This window comes from Microtus oregoni, unplaced genomic scaffold, assembly GCF_018167655.1.
Source record: "Microtus oregoni isolate MIOR12 unplaced genomic scaffold, Mior012 000015F_ref0000493, whole genome shotgun sequence".
Lineage (NCBI taxonomy): Eukaryota > Metazoa > Chordata > Mammalia > Rodentia > Cricetidae > Microtus > Microtus oregoni.
The window spans coordinates 37,155,335-37,172,015 of NW_024543074.1; the positions used below are offsets into that span (position 1 = coordinate 37,155,335).

The 16,681-nt window shown below is 48.2% G+C and overlaps 1 protein-coding gene across 1 annotated transcript; it reads right to left on the reverse strand.

Moving 5' to 3' along the window:
* Positions 1-3,637: 3,637 nt before the first annotated feature.
* Positions 3,638-12,120, reverse strand: Tnfrsf13b (TNF receptor superfamily member 13B). Its single transcript, XM_041664430.1, has 4 exons — positions 11,999-12,120; positions 9,865-10,110; positions 4,244-4,423; positions 3,638-3,852 (listed from the first exon to the last, which is right to left on the reverse strand). Exons 1-4 carry the CDS (start codon positions 12,102-12,104, stop codon positions 3,638-3,640), a joined length of 747 nt encoding a protein of 248 aa, XP_041520364.1. The 5' UTR covers positions 12,105-12,120.
* Positions 12,121-16,681: the final 4,561 nt, after the last annotated feature.

The window sequence follows — 16,681 nt, forward strand, 5'->3', positions numbered from 1 at the left end:
AGAGTACTAGCTGCCATTCCAGAGGACCTGGGTTCAGTTCCCAGCATATGGTGACTCACACCTGACTCCCAATTTCAGGACTTCTGACACCCTCACACAGACATACATGCAGGCAAAACACCAATGAACATAAAAATATTTGTTTAAAGGGCAGATACAAAGGGACGGAGAGATGCATGGGATTGAGATGTGTGATGTAAAAGCCACAAAAAGCAAATGTTTTTTTAAAGCCCTTTTAAACAAAACAATCATTTTTTTTAAGAGAAATAAGAACAAGTTTGAGTTAGTTTCTAATTCTAATATTGATCAGGTTTCATAATCACCTGAGTTCTTGACCCAATGCTGCACTGGCTTGTGAGGCACCAGCATTAAGTAATGATCGTAGACATCCCATCACTTGCGCTTACCAGTTCTCCCTGAGTCAGCTAGCAGGTGAGGCGATAGGACTGTCCTCTGGCAGGCTGGTGCAGAGTTGGCAGAATGGTGGTGTGTGAGGGTGCAGCTTCTATGGCAGAGTGTTACAGCTCTGGTAGACAGGTACCCGGGCTCTAGGAAGCCAGGGAAACCTAGAGCCCTGAAGGGAAAGGTAGCCCATCGCAAGTGGAACAGCTCTGTTCCAGCAGGGACTGCTCCCCCGCAGAGTATCACAGGCCCTTGCTCCAGGAAAGGTTTCCCTAATGCAAATGTAAGGACTCTGCTCCAGCAGGGGAGGCTTTTCCCAGTGAGGTTGCTGAAGCATCTCTGTTTGATGGAGTTGGGAGCCAGGGAATAGCACAGCCACAGGGCATAACAAACCTCACTGGGAGGGAGGAATTCAGGAGGGTGGCTGCTTCTGCCAGGGTGAAAAAAGGCAGCTCCCAACTGAACAGGCACTGGATGGGGATTGGTAGGACCTCAAGTCCTGAACTTGGGGAAAGCACATAGATTGGTTGGACTTCGTTCTCAGGGATTGGTTGGATTCCAAGTCCTGAGTTGGTTAGGGGCAGGGTGTGCTTCCTTGGCTCTGTTCTCAGGGCCAGGATGTTCTTTCTCTGACCCTTTCTGCCCTATGGTGCAGCCACAGGAAGACCAGATGGTGCACACCCCTGTCTGGCACACCTGGTCCTTTGCAGGAACCCTCATCCACGATGGGGAGAAAGGTATCATCAAAAAGGCTGAGGGAGGCTGGTCCAGAAATCCAGATAAGAAAATCGAGAAATGAAGCCGGGCGGGAGTGGTACACACCTTTAATCCCAGCACTCGGGAGACAGGTAGGCGGATCTCTGTGAGTTCGAGGCCAGCCTAGTCTGCAAAGTAAGTTCCAGGACAAGTTCCAAAAAAACCGAGAAATGAAGAGGTTGTAAATTAAGAATAAAATTTTATCACCTTTTATAAAACTTTATCATCTTCAAGAAAATGGCTGCAATGAGAAATCGTGTTGAAGAGAATACAGTTAAGAAAAACAAACACCAGGTTTTCTCACATTTACAGAATCTGGACATTTTTTTAAAGACATGAAATGAGGTGGGTACTGATTTATGTAGAGAAAAGACCAGTAGGAGATGAGAGGATTATGGGGTTGGGGAGACTACCAAAGCACATGGTATACAGGCTTGTAAAAGCTGCAGCAAAGCCAGTTTTATTCAGTTAATATATACTAATAAAAAAGTTTGTAAGGGGCCATGCAAGTGGAATCAGGCTATATTCTTCAGGCTGACCCAACAAAACAGATAAAGTTGGCAAAAGAGCCCTTTCTTTACAAAGAGAAGGAACAAAATTACACACAGGATCCACTGAAAAGTGGGCCAAACACTCTCAAGATTGTCTTCAACAAGATTGTCTTCAACTGAGGCTGAGACTGGGCTCTCAGCACCCTGTGTCCTGGCACCTCTCGCCCTCAGTCCCAGAAACATTTTGCACTCACAGCCCCTTGGGTTTGAATGAGCAGAATTTTAAAACCACAGATCTTAAAGACTAGAAATAGGTTCATCTCCCAGATAAGCTGAGCGCTGGCGTCTGTCTCTGAGCATGTGCTGTGTGTTCCTCAGCGCACAGTCAGCACATGACTGTCTGTAGCAGGGACCAGGGGCTTCCCAGCAACCCTGTTGTAAGAAGTTGATCATGGTGGGCGTGCTATTGGTGAGACACGCCTCAGACAAAAACTTGTTAGATGCCAATTTGTCAACAAAGATAAAGCAGTGATGGTCTCACAGGGTCTCCGTCGTGGGTTGAATTTGTCCCCCAAAACTCATGTTGAAATCCCAACCCTTAGTGCTTTGAATGTGGCCTTATTTGGAGTTTTGACAGAGAAGTCAAAATGAAGCCATTAGGTGGATCATAACATGAGATCTAAAAGGGAGAATAAACAGAGAGAGTGGAGAGAGAGAGAGAGAAGGCAGAGTGTAGAATGGCAAGGAGAAACCAAAGACAAACCTTGCATGTGCACCTTCAGACATGTGCAGCCTCAGGTGTGTGCAGCCTCAGGTATGTGCACCTTCAGACATGTGCAGCCTCAGGTGTGTGCAGCCTCAGGTGTGTTCAGCCTCAGGTGTGTGCAGCCTCAGGTATGTGCAGCCTCAGGTGTGTTCAGCCTCAGGTGTGTGCAGCCTCAGGTATGTGCAGCCTCAGGTGTGTTCAGCCTCAGGTATGTGCAGCTTTGGGCATGTACAGCCTCAGGTATGTGCAGCCTCAGGTGTGTGCAGCCTCAGGTATGTGCAGCTTTGGGCATGTACAGCCTCAGGTATGTGCAACCTCAGGTGTGTGCAGCTTCAGGAAGAGTCAATTCTGCAGACCCCTTGACTGCAGGCTTCCAAACTCTGTGGCAGCCACCTTGTGTTACCAGAGTATATCAGTGTTATACTGTGAAGGGCACCCTTCTCCTGTACAGCCTGTGGGCTGTGGATGGTGAGGGCAGGGGTGCCCTTGCGGGTAGGTCTGCCAAGTACCAGGGTAGGGAGGATGAAATTTCACTGTGTACAGTTTCACACTTAAGCTTGCTGGGAAAACACTTTATGCACCTGGAGGTTCAAATGCAGCTAAAAGGATAAGTGTATAGGTGCTCATTAAAAAAGGGTGCAATTGAACATACTCGTGGTGAGGTCCAGGAAAAACCCATCATCCTTTTAGACGTCTGACGTTCACCTGGAGTCTCTCACCTTCCTGGGTACATCACATTGGTCACATGCACATGTGGACACACTACCTGCATACACCAAATTCACACACATGCATGTGCATGCACATATACTTGCCACTCATACAGACACACATTCACATACACATGCACACAACACGGTCCAGCATCTGCACACACACATACAAATTCTTTTATTCACAAACCTACACACTGCACTCAGTTATCTGCCTAAGGCCCTAGGGAAGGGCACTTCTTTGTAAGAACTGTGAGGGTGATGCTCCAGGTGCCTGCTGCTCTCCATCGTTCTCCACTAAAGAGGAGCGTACAGGTTCACTGCTCTGCCTAAAGTCTGGGAAACCGTGGCACAGGTGGTACTGGGGATGTGGGCGCTACGGGTGGTTGCTTCATTGTGGGTGGATGCAGCCAGGCTGCCTATCTCCTGTCTTCTTCCTCCTGTCTCTTTCCCATCCCTCCCCTCCTCTTGCACTCCATCCACTTCATTGTCTTCTTCTTCACTGGCTGTCAAGCTCCTGGACCAGCATCTCCGAGGGGCACGCGCACGACGCCAACCGATGCACGCGCACAGGGCTGCGGGGCAGCGGTTCCTGCTAAGCCGAGAGTCCCGAGCGTGCGAGTGCTCTCCTGTGTAGGCGACCTGCGCTCCGGGAAGCAGAAGCTACATGTCTCGACAGGCTGGGGTGGCAAGGCCACCTCACTGCAAGCCTCTGTCGCGGGGCCTGAGGGGACAGAGAGGGTGTCGTGGGCACCGAGGGCTGTGCCACACTGCCTGGTCCAGCAGCCCAGCGTTTCTACAGCCACCCCAGGACTTCTTGTCCTGCGTGCCCCCAAACAGGCTGTCAAGGCTGGGCTCACTTCTCCCTGAACCCAGAAATCTTCTAGCCCCCACCCCTGGATGCCCCCCGTCAAAGCTGAAGCTAGCAACTTGACACCCACCCTTTCTCCTGGCCCTGCTGCTTGAACCTGACTTCGCTGAGATGCTTCAGGATGCCCAGTTCTCTCCCGTGGGCTCAGAACCTGTCCACTCGGAAGGAGGGGTAGTGGTGGGTAGGGAAGGGGAGAGGTATGCTGGGGCTTGCCCGGGAAGGAGGCCTGGCTTTCTGTACTTACAGTGAGGAGACTTTGCCTGGGACACACGCGGCCCTGAACACTGCTTAGGAAGCGGCTCTCTACGCCGGAGGAAGCAGGCCAATGCCACCAAGAAACAGCAGAAGATGGCACAGAGGCAGAGCCCCAGTGTGCAGTAGACAAGGGCCAACTGGTCGCTGCTCACCCTCAGTCCTGTGGATGCTTCAAGAGAGAGCATGAGTTCAAGGGGTGCACCCGCTCCCCAGTTTCCCCTTCTCACAAAAGTGTTATATTCAGGCCTGTAGCTACTGATACCCTCCCTCATCCCAGGACTAAGTGTTCTCCCTACCATGGGCTTTCTTTTTACCTCATTAGGCCCAAGCAATACACATGGCCATCCCCAGGCCTTCATCGCCGGTGAGGACATAGGATTCCTTTCCTGGCCCCAAGATATCACTGCTATGCTGAGTATTGAGAGAACTGGCCCCTCCCACCCCAAACAGATGGCACATTTTTCCAAGGCCTTAAAGCTGGACCTCTCTGGAGCTGGCCCGTTCTGTTTACTCCACGTGCTTTGGAAGTAGACAGACCCAGGGATGGATGCACACATTCTTGTTTGCAAGGATGGCAGTCCAAGGAGGATGAGTTCTCCTAGCATCACAGGGAGCGTGGACTTGAAATCAGGACCAGGGGAGATGACTAAGGAGTCTCGGGCACAGGTGTGGCGGGGGTGGGGGGCATGGGACACTTTACAGCTCAAGACTTGAACCTCGGGCTTTGAATGAGGGACTAAGACCTTGTCCCAGGGCAAAGCTATCTGCTCCTGACATTCATTGCTCCTCTCAAACTATCCCCTGGGTCCCGCAATGCAGTCACTAGGGCATACATACTCTGTGCCAGGGAAAGGGGGGTACGGGGAGCCACTCACTCCCTTGAAGGAAGAAGTGGAAGTAATAAACTTATAAAGGGGTTATCAATAAACTTGCTCAGAAAGCATTAAGTCCACAAAAGTAAAGTTTAACAACGGAACACTGCATCTTCCGGGCAGTTTAGAAGGCAGGGAAGGGGGGAAGGCGGGGGAGCAATGCTAATTCATCCTGTGCCTCTAATCAGGACCAGCTGCCTAGGAAAAGCAGGCTGATCTGTCTCAGGTAACTATGACAATACTTTACACTGTAAATCTCCCCATCTGTCCAAACAATCAAACCTTGGAATTCTGTCTCTGCAGAACAATGGATAACTTATTCAAAGTGTGACTTGGGGCCCTGAGTCCATATAAGCTGGGGGGGGGGGGTTCTGTTCAGGGCCGGCTCCCTTCTGTACATTAGCCAGGATCAGTCACACACTACTACTCAGTTTTCCCTTTATTGATTCCTTAAGTGCCTGGAGTGTTTTCTCTCTGAGAAAGCATAGCAACACCGCGATAACTCAGCCCATTCTGGGTGCCAGGTGCTTTTTGTATTGGACTTTCCTTAATTCTCCTGTTCCTTGATGGGGGGGGGGGGCTAGAAGATAAAGGGGAGTCAGTACCTTTGTACCGGGAAGTAATCTGTAAGTCATCACATTCACCACTAAGAGAATTGTATACATTTCCTTTTTTAACTACGTTCACAACCATGTTGCACAACCCCCTAATTTGAGACTGTTTCTGTCTCCAATAAAAAACTTCCTGTCCCTCTCCCATTAATGTTCCCTCCCCATCTTCCCTCACCCGGCCCCCAGGGACATTCATCTGTGCCCTATCTCGATGGACTGACCAGTCTGTGCTGGACATTCTGTACCTCCCACCGACAGGTTTGCGGAAATGACTCAGGATACTCATGTAGTAGTGTTCATGAGACATTGTGTACAATCTGGACTCTATTTCTTCTTCTTTTTTTTTTTTAAGTTTTTTCGAGACAGGGTTTCCCTGTGTAACAGTCCTAGCTGTTCTAGAACTGGCTCTTGTAGACCAGGCTGGCCTCGAACTCACAAGGATTCACCTGCTTCTGCCTCCTGAGTGCTGGGATTTAAAGGCGTGCACCACCCCCACCCAGCTCTATTTCTTCGTTAAGTTGTCAGTTAGATGCTGATTTTAACCCAGTTCTCCTAGTTTTCAGGCATTCACTCCTTATACAAACTGGAGTCTGATGTAACAAGCAGCTTACTGTACAGATACTGTATCCTTCGGCTTATGTTTTGTTTAGTAACGAAGCTGTCTCATGACCTTGAGACATTTTCCTCATTAACTTTGCCTCTTAACATTCCTCACGTAGTTGTACTAGAGGAGACCCAATGGCCGACCTCTGAACTTAAATGTGGTCTCCTCCATGTGTGTATACCACACAGTGGACGATGATAACAGGAAATCATCGATCTCACTGATCCTTACGACAGAGCCTACCAAGTGATCTTTGGCCTCTCCACTTCCCCTAATGAGGGCAAATCTACCCAACTATTCTAGCTAGACCCTCACTGGGAATTATGATACACCAGCAGTCTCACTCCTGGTGTGCTGCGGATGCTCTGTGCACACGTAGCTCACTCCAAGGACACACATTCTCACCACTCTGATGTTCCGGAGCCTTGCCAGATGTTAAACACTGTGGTCCCTTGGATGGACCCTCCTCTGAGGGGCTCTAAATGCCTTCCATTCTACATCACCCCTTTGCCAGCCCACAAGCCGTTAAACAGTCTGAGCCTCCAAGTCCCTAAGCAATTGGGGGACCTCTGAGAGTGGAGGGATGAGAGACTAGAGTTAGCCAGACCCCCTGGTAGGCAGACAGAGAGAGGGGCTGAGACGAGGTAGTGAAGATGGTGAACTTCCAAGATGCCCAGTGTCTTCCTTACCTGAGGCAAAAGCCTAGTAGCTTAAAACAAAGGCCTAATGGTTTTTCTCAGTGGGGCCCCCTGCTGATGGACTGGCCCTATGACATGGATTCAAAACCAGATTGAGAGGCCACAGTTATGAGCCAATCAGCTACCCTGTCCTTGTTCAAATCTGTCCTAATCAATCCTTGTTGATCATGGTGGCACACACCTTCAATCCCAGCACTCGGGAAGCAGAGGCAGGTGGATCGCTGCGAGTTTGATGTGTGCCTAGCTACACAGCAAGTTCTAGGAAGCCAGGACTAGATAGAAGTACACTGCTTAAAAACAAAACAAACACACAAAACAAAACAAAAACATAAACAAAACAAAAACAAAATTGACCGACCCTAACTTAGGAGAAAAAGACCCTCCAAAAACTTAAAAACCAAAACCTAGCTCTTGAGGAGAGACTGGTTTTGGGGGCTCCAAAGTCTCCCCTTTATCTTGTAGAGGTTTTCTCCTCTGTGCCTCTTTTGGGTATGTCTTCATTAGTCTCTAACTGCTAATCAAGCTTGCCCTGCCCCACCCTCAGGCTTCCGCTTCACCCAGAAAGATACTGGGGGACCCTTGGAACAGTAGGGAGGGATTTCCTAAAGGGCTTGTACTCTCATCTTCTAGCGAGACGTTAGAAAACTCGCTCCCCCCAACATCTGCTCAAGGCATCTTACCAGTCAGAAACAAGCTGACGTCACAGCCTCCCCCCCCCCATATGTGCTGGCAGACCTCACCTCCCTGCGACCACTCCTGTCAGTTCCTTCCAACCTCCAGTGCAGCTCACCCCCCCACCTTTGCTCCACAGGCTATCTGAAGCACTTCCTCACAGACGGCCCTCCTGGCGCTATCCTCCACTACCCATCTGTCTGAATCCTCTTCTTGTTCCTAATACTGCTGGGAACAGGAGGACAACCTGTTTTCCTTACTCTAGGAAAATCCTATCAAATCCTTAACGATCTGTCCCCATTCAAACCTGACCCTTCTGCGGCCTGGTGGTTCCTAGAACCTGCCTCACCTTACCAGTGTCCCCTCAACACCAGAACTTTTGCCTAGCTCAAAATGAACCAATTAATTAAAATAACCTTTGTTTTCCTAGTCAACTTGCAGCCGTTCACTGCCATGTCCCTGGGACACTCTTCCAAAGTGCCCTGCGGAGGGAATGCTACACCGAGTAACCATTCTTGACTCCATTCCCTGTTTTTCCTATAAAGCATGGCTCTTTGGGGGCTGCAGGACAAATGTCTCTGTGTGCTTGTCCAGTAGCTGAACAGGTACCTCTCCTCTTAGCCTTTCCACCTCACCATTCCCCTTCATTTCCCCATGAAACTCTAATCCTGTCTCGACACCTACATAAACAAGAGCAGAGAGGACCTTCCAACTCGGCATTCTTCCAGGGACTACAAGGAGGACAGCAGAAACAGGGGGTTCTTTCCATCAGCCAACCCCCCTGTCTCTGCAGCTTGCGGACAGCCTACATCCAGACCCTCTATACACCCTTCAGCTCCTCCAGGGACAATGCTCTTTCTTCACCAACAGATCAAAACTGCTTCAAGACCCCACACAGAAAACTCAGGAACAAGCCTCCTCTGGGTGAGCTCCTGGCTCCTGCCCATCCTGGCCCCTCTCCGCTCACCCCTTCCTCCTTAACATCCTCATACTTAGAGTTTATCCTGTCTTTTCAACTTTTTCCCCAGTTTCTCCTAGGCAGCATTATTGCCTTCCTCTGCTCCACCACACAAGATGAAGTAAAGACAATGCTTCTTTTAGGGTCACTCCAGACTTGAGAGCCCCCAGATGATGCTCCCCCCAACCAGATAGTAGCCAGATAGAAAACAGCACCTACATCCCTCACATGTAAAGAGTCTGGGATTAAAGGAAATTTCCCCCCTTGCCACTCACACAGAAGCAACGCCCTAAAAGAAGCCCAAGGCCCCAGATCTGCCAGCCTGGAATTTCCATAAAGCAGCTAATCCCCTGGAGGGTTAGAGAAAAGCAACTGACCTATCTTTCACTCAGCCATTCCAAGAAACAGATCATGTCGAAAAGCAGTTCACTTCCTTGTTCTGCCCCTGACAATACCCTCCGCTCTTCCTTCTGTACCCTTAGCTATGCCAGTCCCCAAACCACGCAATTTGCATTCCTCTGCAGGTTCAGAAGCTGTGCCTCTGGGTCTTGGGGCACCACCTCTCAGACCAATGAATGTCAACAACTTTCATCATGAAGGTTGATCTGAGTTTTCATAATTTCCCTCTGATTAATTATTTCATTTACCAAAAAAAAAGTCTGCCGCCTATACCAGGCCCTACGGAATCCTTCTCTTCAACTTTGCTCTGGGCTGGGCCCTGTTTGATCTCATGAAATGAGAAGCTCAGAGCGGCTAGGTAGAAAGGGACAATCCTGGGAGGCTGGTTAGGCCACACCAATGTATTGGGTGTCTCAGACGCTAGAGGGATGTGTGCCTAGCTCAGCAGCTGGCCGCTTGACCATACCACCATGAGGCTCAGGGTCCAGCCCCAGCACTGCACAGAATCAAGGGGCAAATCTGAAGAGATTTGGAATATTTTCATTACAAAGACTTGGTTCAGTGCCTGGGGTGTCAGATTTGAGCAGTATACATCATGTATGTGCGTCAAAATGCCCGAAGACTTCTGAAATTTTCGTCTCAATAATTTTCCTACCCTGGAGTGACCTCCCTGGCTTCTGGCTATTCGCCAGCCTGGGCCTCTTGAACCTAAGACACTCGTTATTGCAGCCTGCTGCCTGGCCTCCTCCCCATCCTGATCCTTGGATACCGTAGGCACTGACCTCTGGCTGCTTACCTGATCCTGTCTGCAAGCCTCCGTGTTCTGCTCCTTGGTGCCTTCCTGAGCTGCCTAGCCTGGCTTCCACTTCCCCGGCCTGTGGTCTCCTGAGCTCAGGCTGGAAGTTCATCTGGCTTCTGGCCTTTTTCTCACAGAAGTGTGCACACTGCAGAGGGTGCTGCGTGCAGGTGGAGTTGCAGCTCATGCAGACCCCCAGGAGATGGTCGTAGTACTTGCCATGCTCTCTGCGGCAACTGAGGAACTCTGGGAGATGCAAAGAACAATGCTACTGGGTGTTAGAGACTTCCAGGAGCTTAGGGTCTGACGAAGAACTATGTCAAAGTGACGGAACGAAGCAAACCGACCCTATATGGTTCAGTGTGAAAACAGCAGTTCCAGGTCAGCTGGGCCCTCTGGGTGCTCTCTAGCCGGATGATTCGCATTTGGATATTTATATCTATATTTATATGTATCTTCTTGTACCTAGCTGAAGATGCATCCGGTTTCTTATTGTTGTTGTTTCTTCTATGACCCATAAGTTTCTCATACTTCTTAGTTTCCAAATGTGGTGGAAACACATTCTTAGTTTCCATATATTTAAAATCTTTTAGATTTATTTATTTTATGTGCCTGGTGATTTGCCTGCATGTATGCATTGCATCACACGAGTGCTCTGTGCCTGTGGAGTTCAGAAGTGGGTGTGAGACTCCTAGGGATGGTTGTGAGCCACCGTGTGGGTGCTAGGAACAGGACTGGGTCCTCTGCAAATTAGCAAATGCTCTAAACTGCTGTGCCATCTCTCTAGTCCCCTCAACGTATCTTTTAAAATAAATATCTATATTATTACATGGTCATATAAATTGTTTATTTGCATTTTCAGATCTCCTGAAGGGGAAACACACTTCGGGTTAGTGGAAGGAATAGAAGAGAAAATGCCAGAACCTTCCCTGGAGAGCTGGGGAGGGGAGCTAGGAAAGTCCGTGGTGATATATTGGCAACATGTGGGAACCACAGCAGCCTCCACAGGTAATGATGCTGGGCAGAACAGATGAAGGGAAGCTAATCTCCTGGGTGAGTGGATCCAGTCACAGCTGCACAGCCAGAAAGGCAGGACATAGCCTACTTGGAGGAGGTACACTCGGGAAGGGGAGATACTACCCACTTGCTTCTCAATAAACTGCCTTCACCACATACCCAGAAATAAAGAGCCAAGGGACATTGATTGAGACCCTCCCCCCAAATCACGAGCTTTCTCCCTTTAAGACTAACAGAGTTATAGATTTCTTTAAATATTTTAAATATTTATATACCTTGCCCACCAGTGTGGACAAGATTGTTCAGTGGATATCTAGTTTGGTCCCCAGGACCCACATGGTGGAAGGAGAGAACTAACTACCAAAAATATCTTCACACACACACACACAGAGAGAGAGAGAGAGAGAGAGAGAGAGAGAGAGAGAGAGAGAGAGACTAAGTTTTAAGACCGAGTGATAATCAGTAAATATTTGAAAAATACTTGAGTGGAAAAAAACGAGATTGGAAAGGAAAAGGCAGAGTTTTAACAATTTCTGAAGCTGTACAGGTGGATATGCTGTGCTCGCCTATCCCCATATTTATGTGTTTGATAATTTCCACAATAAAATGTTTCAAAGCAACAATAGAGCTGGGGAGGGGCTACGTGCCTGTAATCCCAGTACTCAGGAGGCTGATGCAGGAAGATCTCAAGTTCAAGACTAGCTTGAGACCCACAGTAGAGCTGTCAGAAAAGGAGGAGGCAGGGGGAGAGATATTGTATTTACTGACTGAATGACCAAAGAATAAACTTGAAGAAAAATTTTAAGGAGATAGAGATGAAGGGTTACGTGATGAGGACTAATTCCTCCTTTGTGTCAGAGAAATCCTCCAGGAACGCTAAGAGACACTGAAGGCTGAATGAAAAGAAGCGAAGGGAAGAATGGGAAATGCTTTCAGGCAGGGGAGTAGGCAGTTTCCCAGGGCACAAGGCAGGGAAGAATGGACGTGTATAAACAGTTGAAAGGCTGAATGGAAAGAGACCACATGGCACATCTCATCCCTCCATCCCTGTCCTCCACCTGGCTGCAGATGGGCCAGAGGGGTTCTGGGGCAGGCGAGGGAATGGCTCAGAACTCACTGCACAAGTCTGTACAGCTGCGCTGGCTCCTCTGGCTGCAGGAGACGCAGGAGATGCAGGTTTTGGTTAAGGAGTCCCAGTACTGCTCTTTGGGGCAGTTTGCCATAGCCGCCCCTGGCTGCCTGTCCTGTGGAAGGAGAGAGGGAACATTAGGAGAGAGAGCAGATGGCCAAACAGAACCCAGGTGGCCTCTCCTGCCACACTCTGAGATGTTCTCCGTCTCAGCAGGCAGAGGGCAGACAAAGCTGGCTTTCACCCTCAGCTGTGATCTGGGCTGGGTTCTTTTTTTTCCCCCCGTTTCCCATTTGTAAAATGGTTTCTCCGAGGGTCCCTCACTAATAAAGTTGCACCCTGTCTGTTCACGCATCGTTCTTCATGTGTCCTAGGCCTCCTCCCCAGAATCTCTGCTTATATCCCCACCCTCTGTGACATCTGCCTAAACAGAGGGCTCTAAGGACCAGGTTATGTGTCGACAACCTGGCACTGATCTAGATACCCAGCCCGGGCTGAGGTGGCTAATGTTAGACATCGGGGTCTATGACAGTACAAAATGACTGACATAGGATGCCTGGGGAACCCAGAAGCAAATAATGATGTCATCTCTTCTCTAACTGTCCTGGACAGAATGTCATTTTTGTGTGACTCTTGATAAATATGCTTTGAGGTCAGAGGTAAAGGCTTTAGCCTTCACCCTTTCCAGCTTGTCTATGAATGTCTGCCTGTAGGCCTGTATGCCTGTGAGATTGTGTGCTGGACTGCATGTGTGTAGGTGTGTGCTGGACTGCATGTGTGTAGGTGTGTGCTGGACTGCATGTGTGTAGGTGTGTGCTGGACTGCATGTGTGTAGGTGTGTGCCGAGGTACCAACCATTGTCTGCCTAGTGGTCTGTGTGGAGGCCTTCATGCAGAGTAAGTATCTTTTAAAAAATAGATTTATTTATTTTAATTATATATATATATATGTGTGTGTGTGTGTGTGTGTGTGTGTGTGTGTATTACATGTATGGCTGGTGTCTGTGGAGGTGAGGAGAAAGCATTGCATCTCCTATAACTGATGATATAGGTGATTATGGGCTGCTTTTTATTGGTACTTGAAACCAAACCTGGGTCCTCTGCAAAAGCAGCAGGTGCTCTTAACCACTGAGCCCTAGTACAGGATGCCTCATCCGCCCAAGGCCCCTTCATCTCTGCAATCCACTTGCCTCGTGTGACCCTCCTCCTTTCTTGGCCTCAGAGCACGACCTCAAAAGGACCCTACTGTCTCCCACTACCACGCACCCACTTCTTGCTCCTCTCTGTGGCCTTGACATTCATGGGTGTGGCTGCTTCCCACCATTGTTTAGGTTCACCACGGGCTTACCCAACCACAGTGGGACAGAGCAATGCCAGGTCACAGTGGGCACCAGTCACACTGGAGCCTGGCTATACTGGAGCAAGATGACCCTAGTCACAGTGCTGGTGTCACTGAGGCAGGCAAACACAGGGATAATTTAGTCCTAGGGTACTTGGTTTTGGTTAGGCAAGTCTGTCTCCTGGCTGCCCAACTCCCACTACACACCCACCCCTCTTCAAACAAGGCACCTTCCAACCTCAGACCCCCACCTGTGTGGAGCAACACCTCTCTCTGAATCTCTTAGGTTGCTCTGCCCCAACAACCATCAAATTCACTTCCTATTCAAACACATTCCTAATGTACCAATAGGAAGATCAGCAAGGCCAATCCAACTTTTAGGGAGCAACCCCTTATTTAGCAGTTTGTGCATATGCATAATTGGGCACACATATGATTAAAATCAGTTGCATTATGGGAAGAGACATATGCAATAGAAAAAAAATGCCTATATCACTTAATCTATCCATCAAAACAGAGACGTGTCCATATTACACCCTTAGAAACCAAGCTCCCCCTTCTCTTGACCTGGGGCTCTCGAGTGCCTTCTTCCCTCCGTGGCTGCTGCTCCTTTGCAGTGTGTTCAGATCATTTCGATTGCGTTTGCATAGAGTTTTCTTGCTACGTTGCAATCTGTGTGAGCTTTTGTTTCATTCTTGAATAAAATACCAAGAATCTGCACACAGTCAGTGCAGACAGCCATCCCAACCACTGGCTACAAAACAGGAGCAGGAGGATGTCTGCTCACCTGGAGCCCAACAAGGACCAATAAGAGCCAGCATCCAGACTGCAGTGAACTCAGGTGGTTCACTATTCAACAAAGAACCCTCAGTCTTACCAAAGGTTTACAAAAGATGCTAGCAGACACTTCTCTAAAGAAGACAGAATCACCCACAGGCACCGGAGAAGATACTCAGCCTCATAGCTCATCAGGCTTACTGCAGGCCTATCCAGCCATTGGGGAGGCTGGGGCAGGCTCCCCAACTTAGCAAGACTACCTCAAAACTAAAAGTGGTAAATAAAATAAATAACAATTTTAAAGGCCAGAATACAGCTCAGTGCTTGAGCACTTGCCCAGTATACATAAAGGCAAGGGAGGAAGGAAAGAGGAGGGAGAGATGAGAGGGAAGTAAAGGAGTGAAGGAGGGGATGGAGGGAGGGAGGAAGGAAAGAAAAAACTTCAAACCTGGGCCATGAAACATTACAATAAAATTACAGAATCTGAGGATAAAGAAAACTATGAAAGTAATGAGACAAACATAAGCTGTGTGCCAGGAGACGGACCAGCAGGTAGATGCCTATTCTTCCCAAGCCTGGAAACCTCAGTCTGACCTCTGGCACCTCTGTAGGGGTTAAAGAAGATAAATGACCCTGCCAAGTCGTCCTCCGACCTCCACATGCCTGCGATGGCACCTGGGCCCTCACATGTATGTACATTCTCTCTCTCCCCACCCCCATACACATCAACAACATCATCATCATTATGAAGAAAAAGAAAGGCAACTTGTTATGTACAAGGGACCTTCTGGAAAATTGATGGAGATGAGAAAGAATGGGACAAGATCTAAAGGCCTGGAAGAAAAGAGCTGTCAGCCCCAAGTTGTGTCCTGACCAAAACTGCCTTTTAATAATGAAGGGGAAATGAAGACAAACGAGAAAACAAAATCTGAGGAAACCCATTGCTGGTACCAAAGGCTACTAAGAGTCCTTAATCCACCTGCCTCTGTCTACCCAGTGCTGGGATGAAGGGTGTGCCACCACCAGCCAGAGATCTTGACTGTAATGGAAGTGACTGGATAGTGTCGTGGAACCCAAGAAAGGATGGGAACACTGCTAAAGGTCCCTGCACAGAAAACACTAGCTTTATTTTGCTTTCTTTTTATGTATATGGGCATTTTGCCTGTAGGTGTGTCTATGTGCATGCCTGATGCCTGCAGAGCCCCTGCAACTGAAGTTAGCAAAAGCTGTAAGTTGCCATGTGGTCCTGAAGCCCAATCTTCTTGCAGAGTAACTAATGCTCTTAACTGCTGAACTGTATCTCCAACCTCTGTTTTATTTTTTGAGACAAGGTCTCCTTATGTAGGTCTAGCTGGCCTGGAACTCTCTATGTAGGCCAGGCTGACCTCAAACTCACTGTCTCTGCCTCCTGCATGCTGGAAAGGAATGTACCAGCCACCATGCCTGGATTGTAAATTAATGTGTGTGTGTGTGTGTGTGTGTGTGTGTGTGTGTCCGTCTGTCTGCCTGTATGTCTGTCTGTATGTCTCTGTGTGTATGTATGTCTGTCTGTATGTCTCTGTGTGTATGTATGTATGTGTGCTTGTGTGTGCCCACAAGTGCATGTGGTACTAAGGACTGAACCTAGGCGTTCCTAGGTGCCAAGCACACACTCTTGCAGTGAGCAACATCTCCAGCTCTTTTGTTTTACTGTGAGACAAGGCCTTGTTAAATTGGCCCAGGCAGCCCTTGAATCCCGTCTCTAGCCAAGAGAGGGCCTTAACCTTGCAATCTTGCTGCCTCAGCTTCTTGGTACCTGGGCTTGCTCCACGAGGTCAGCCAAGATAAACTTTTATAAAGGCAAGAATTATTGCATGCTTGTTATGAGTTGAAATTCCTGTTTCCCTACATAATTTAATAGACAATACATAAAACAATTATTAAAAACTTATGTTAATAGTAATTCAGTATTTAAAGAGAAAATATGTAACAATAGCAACATAAAAGGAAAAGGGCAGAGAGTTTTAGGAACAGAGTTTTGCATATTAATGAAACTAAGTAGATATTCAAATTAAGGTATCACAAGATCAATTTGTTAATTTTACTCTTTAAGATAATCGCTAAGAAAATAAATAAAAAATCTACATAAAGGAGGGTGGGCAGTGCCATGAGTCAGTGGGTATAGGTGCCTACTACTAATCCTGATGACCTGAGCTCAATCACCTGATCCCATACAGTAGGAGACAATCAGCTCCCACAAAAAGTCTTCCAATCCCCACCCACTGTTCGTGGCACAGAAGTTCCCACACATACACACATCTATGCACAAAATAAATAAAGTGGAAGCAATATATAAACCGTAGAAATAAATCTTTATCAGAAAAAGTATTACATATAAACGATCTGAACTCTCTTATTTAAAGGCGGAAATGGGCAGTCAGATTTGCACAAACCCACAAGATTCATCTACATGCTATTTATAAAGGATTTGTTTTTATTTGTGGTGGTGTTTCTGATGAGCCCAGGGACTAGAGCACTAGATGGTCTCCTCCTTAGCCACGCCCCAATCCCAGCACT

Coding starts and splice junctions, on each gene's coding strand:
- Tnfrsf13b (XM_041664430.1), bottom strand. CDS start 12,104: ATGGCAAACTGCCCCAAAGAGCAGTACTGGGACTCCTTAACCAAAACC. Junction 4,424..9,864: donor AGGCTTGCAGACAGGATCAG/GTAAGCAGCCAG, acceptor TCTCTCTTGAAG/CATCCACAGGACTGAGGGTG. Junction 3,853..4,243: donor CCAGGCAAAGTCTCCTCACT/GTAAGTACAGAA, acceptor CTGTCCCCTCAG/GCCCCGCGACAGAGGCTTGC.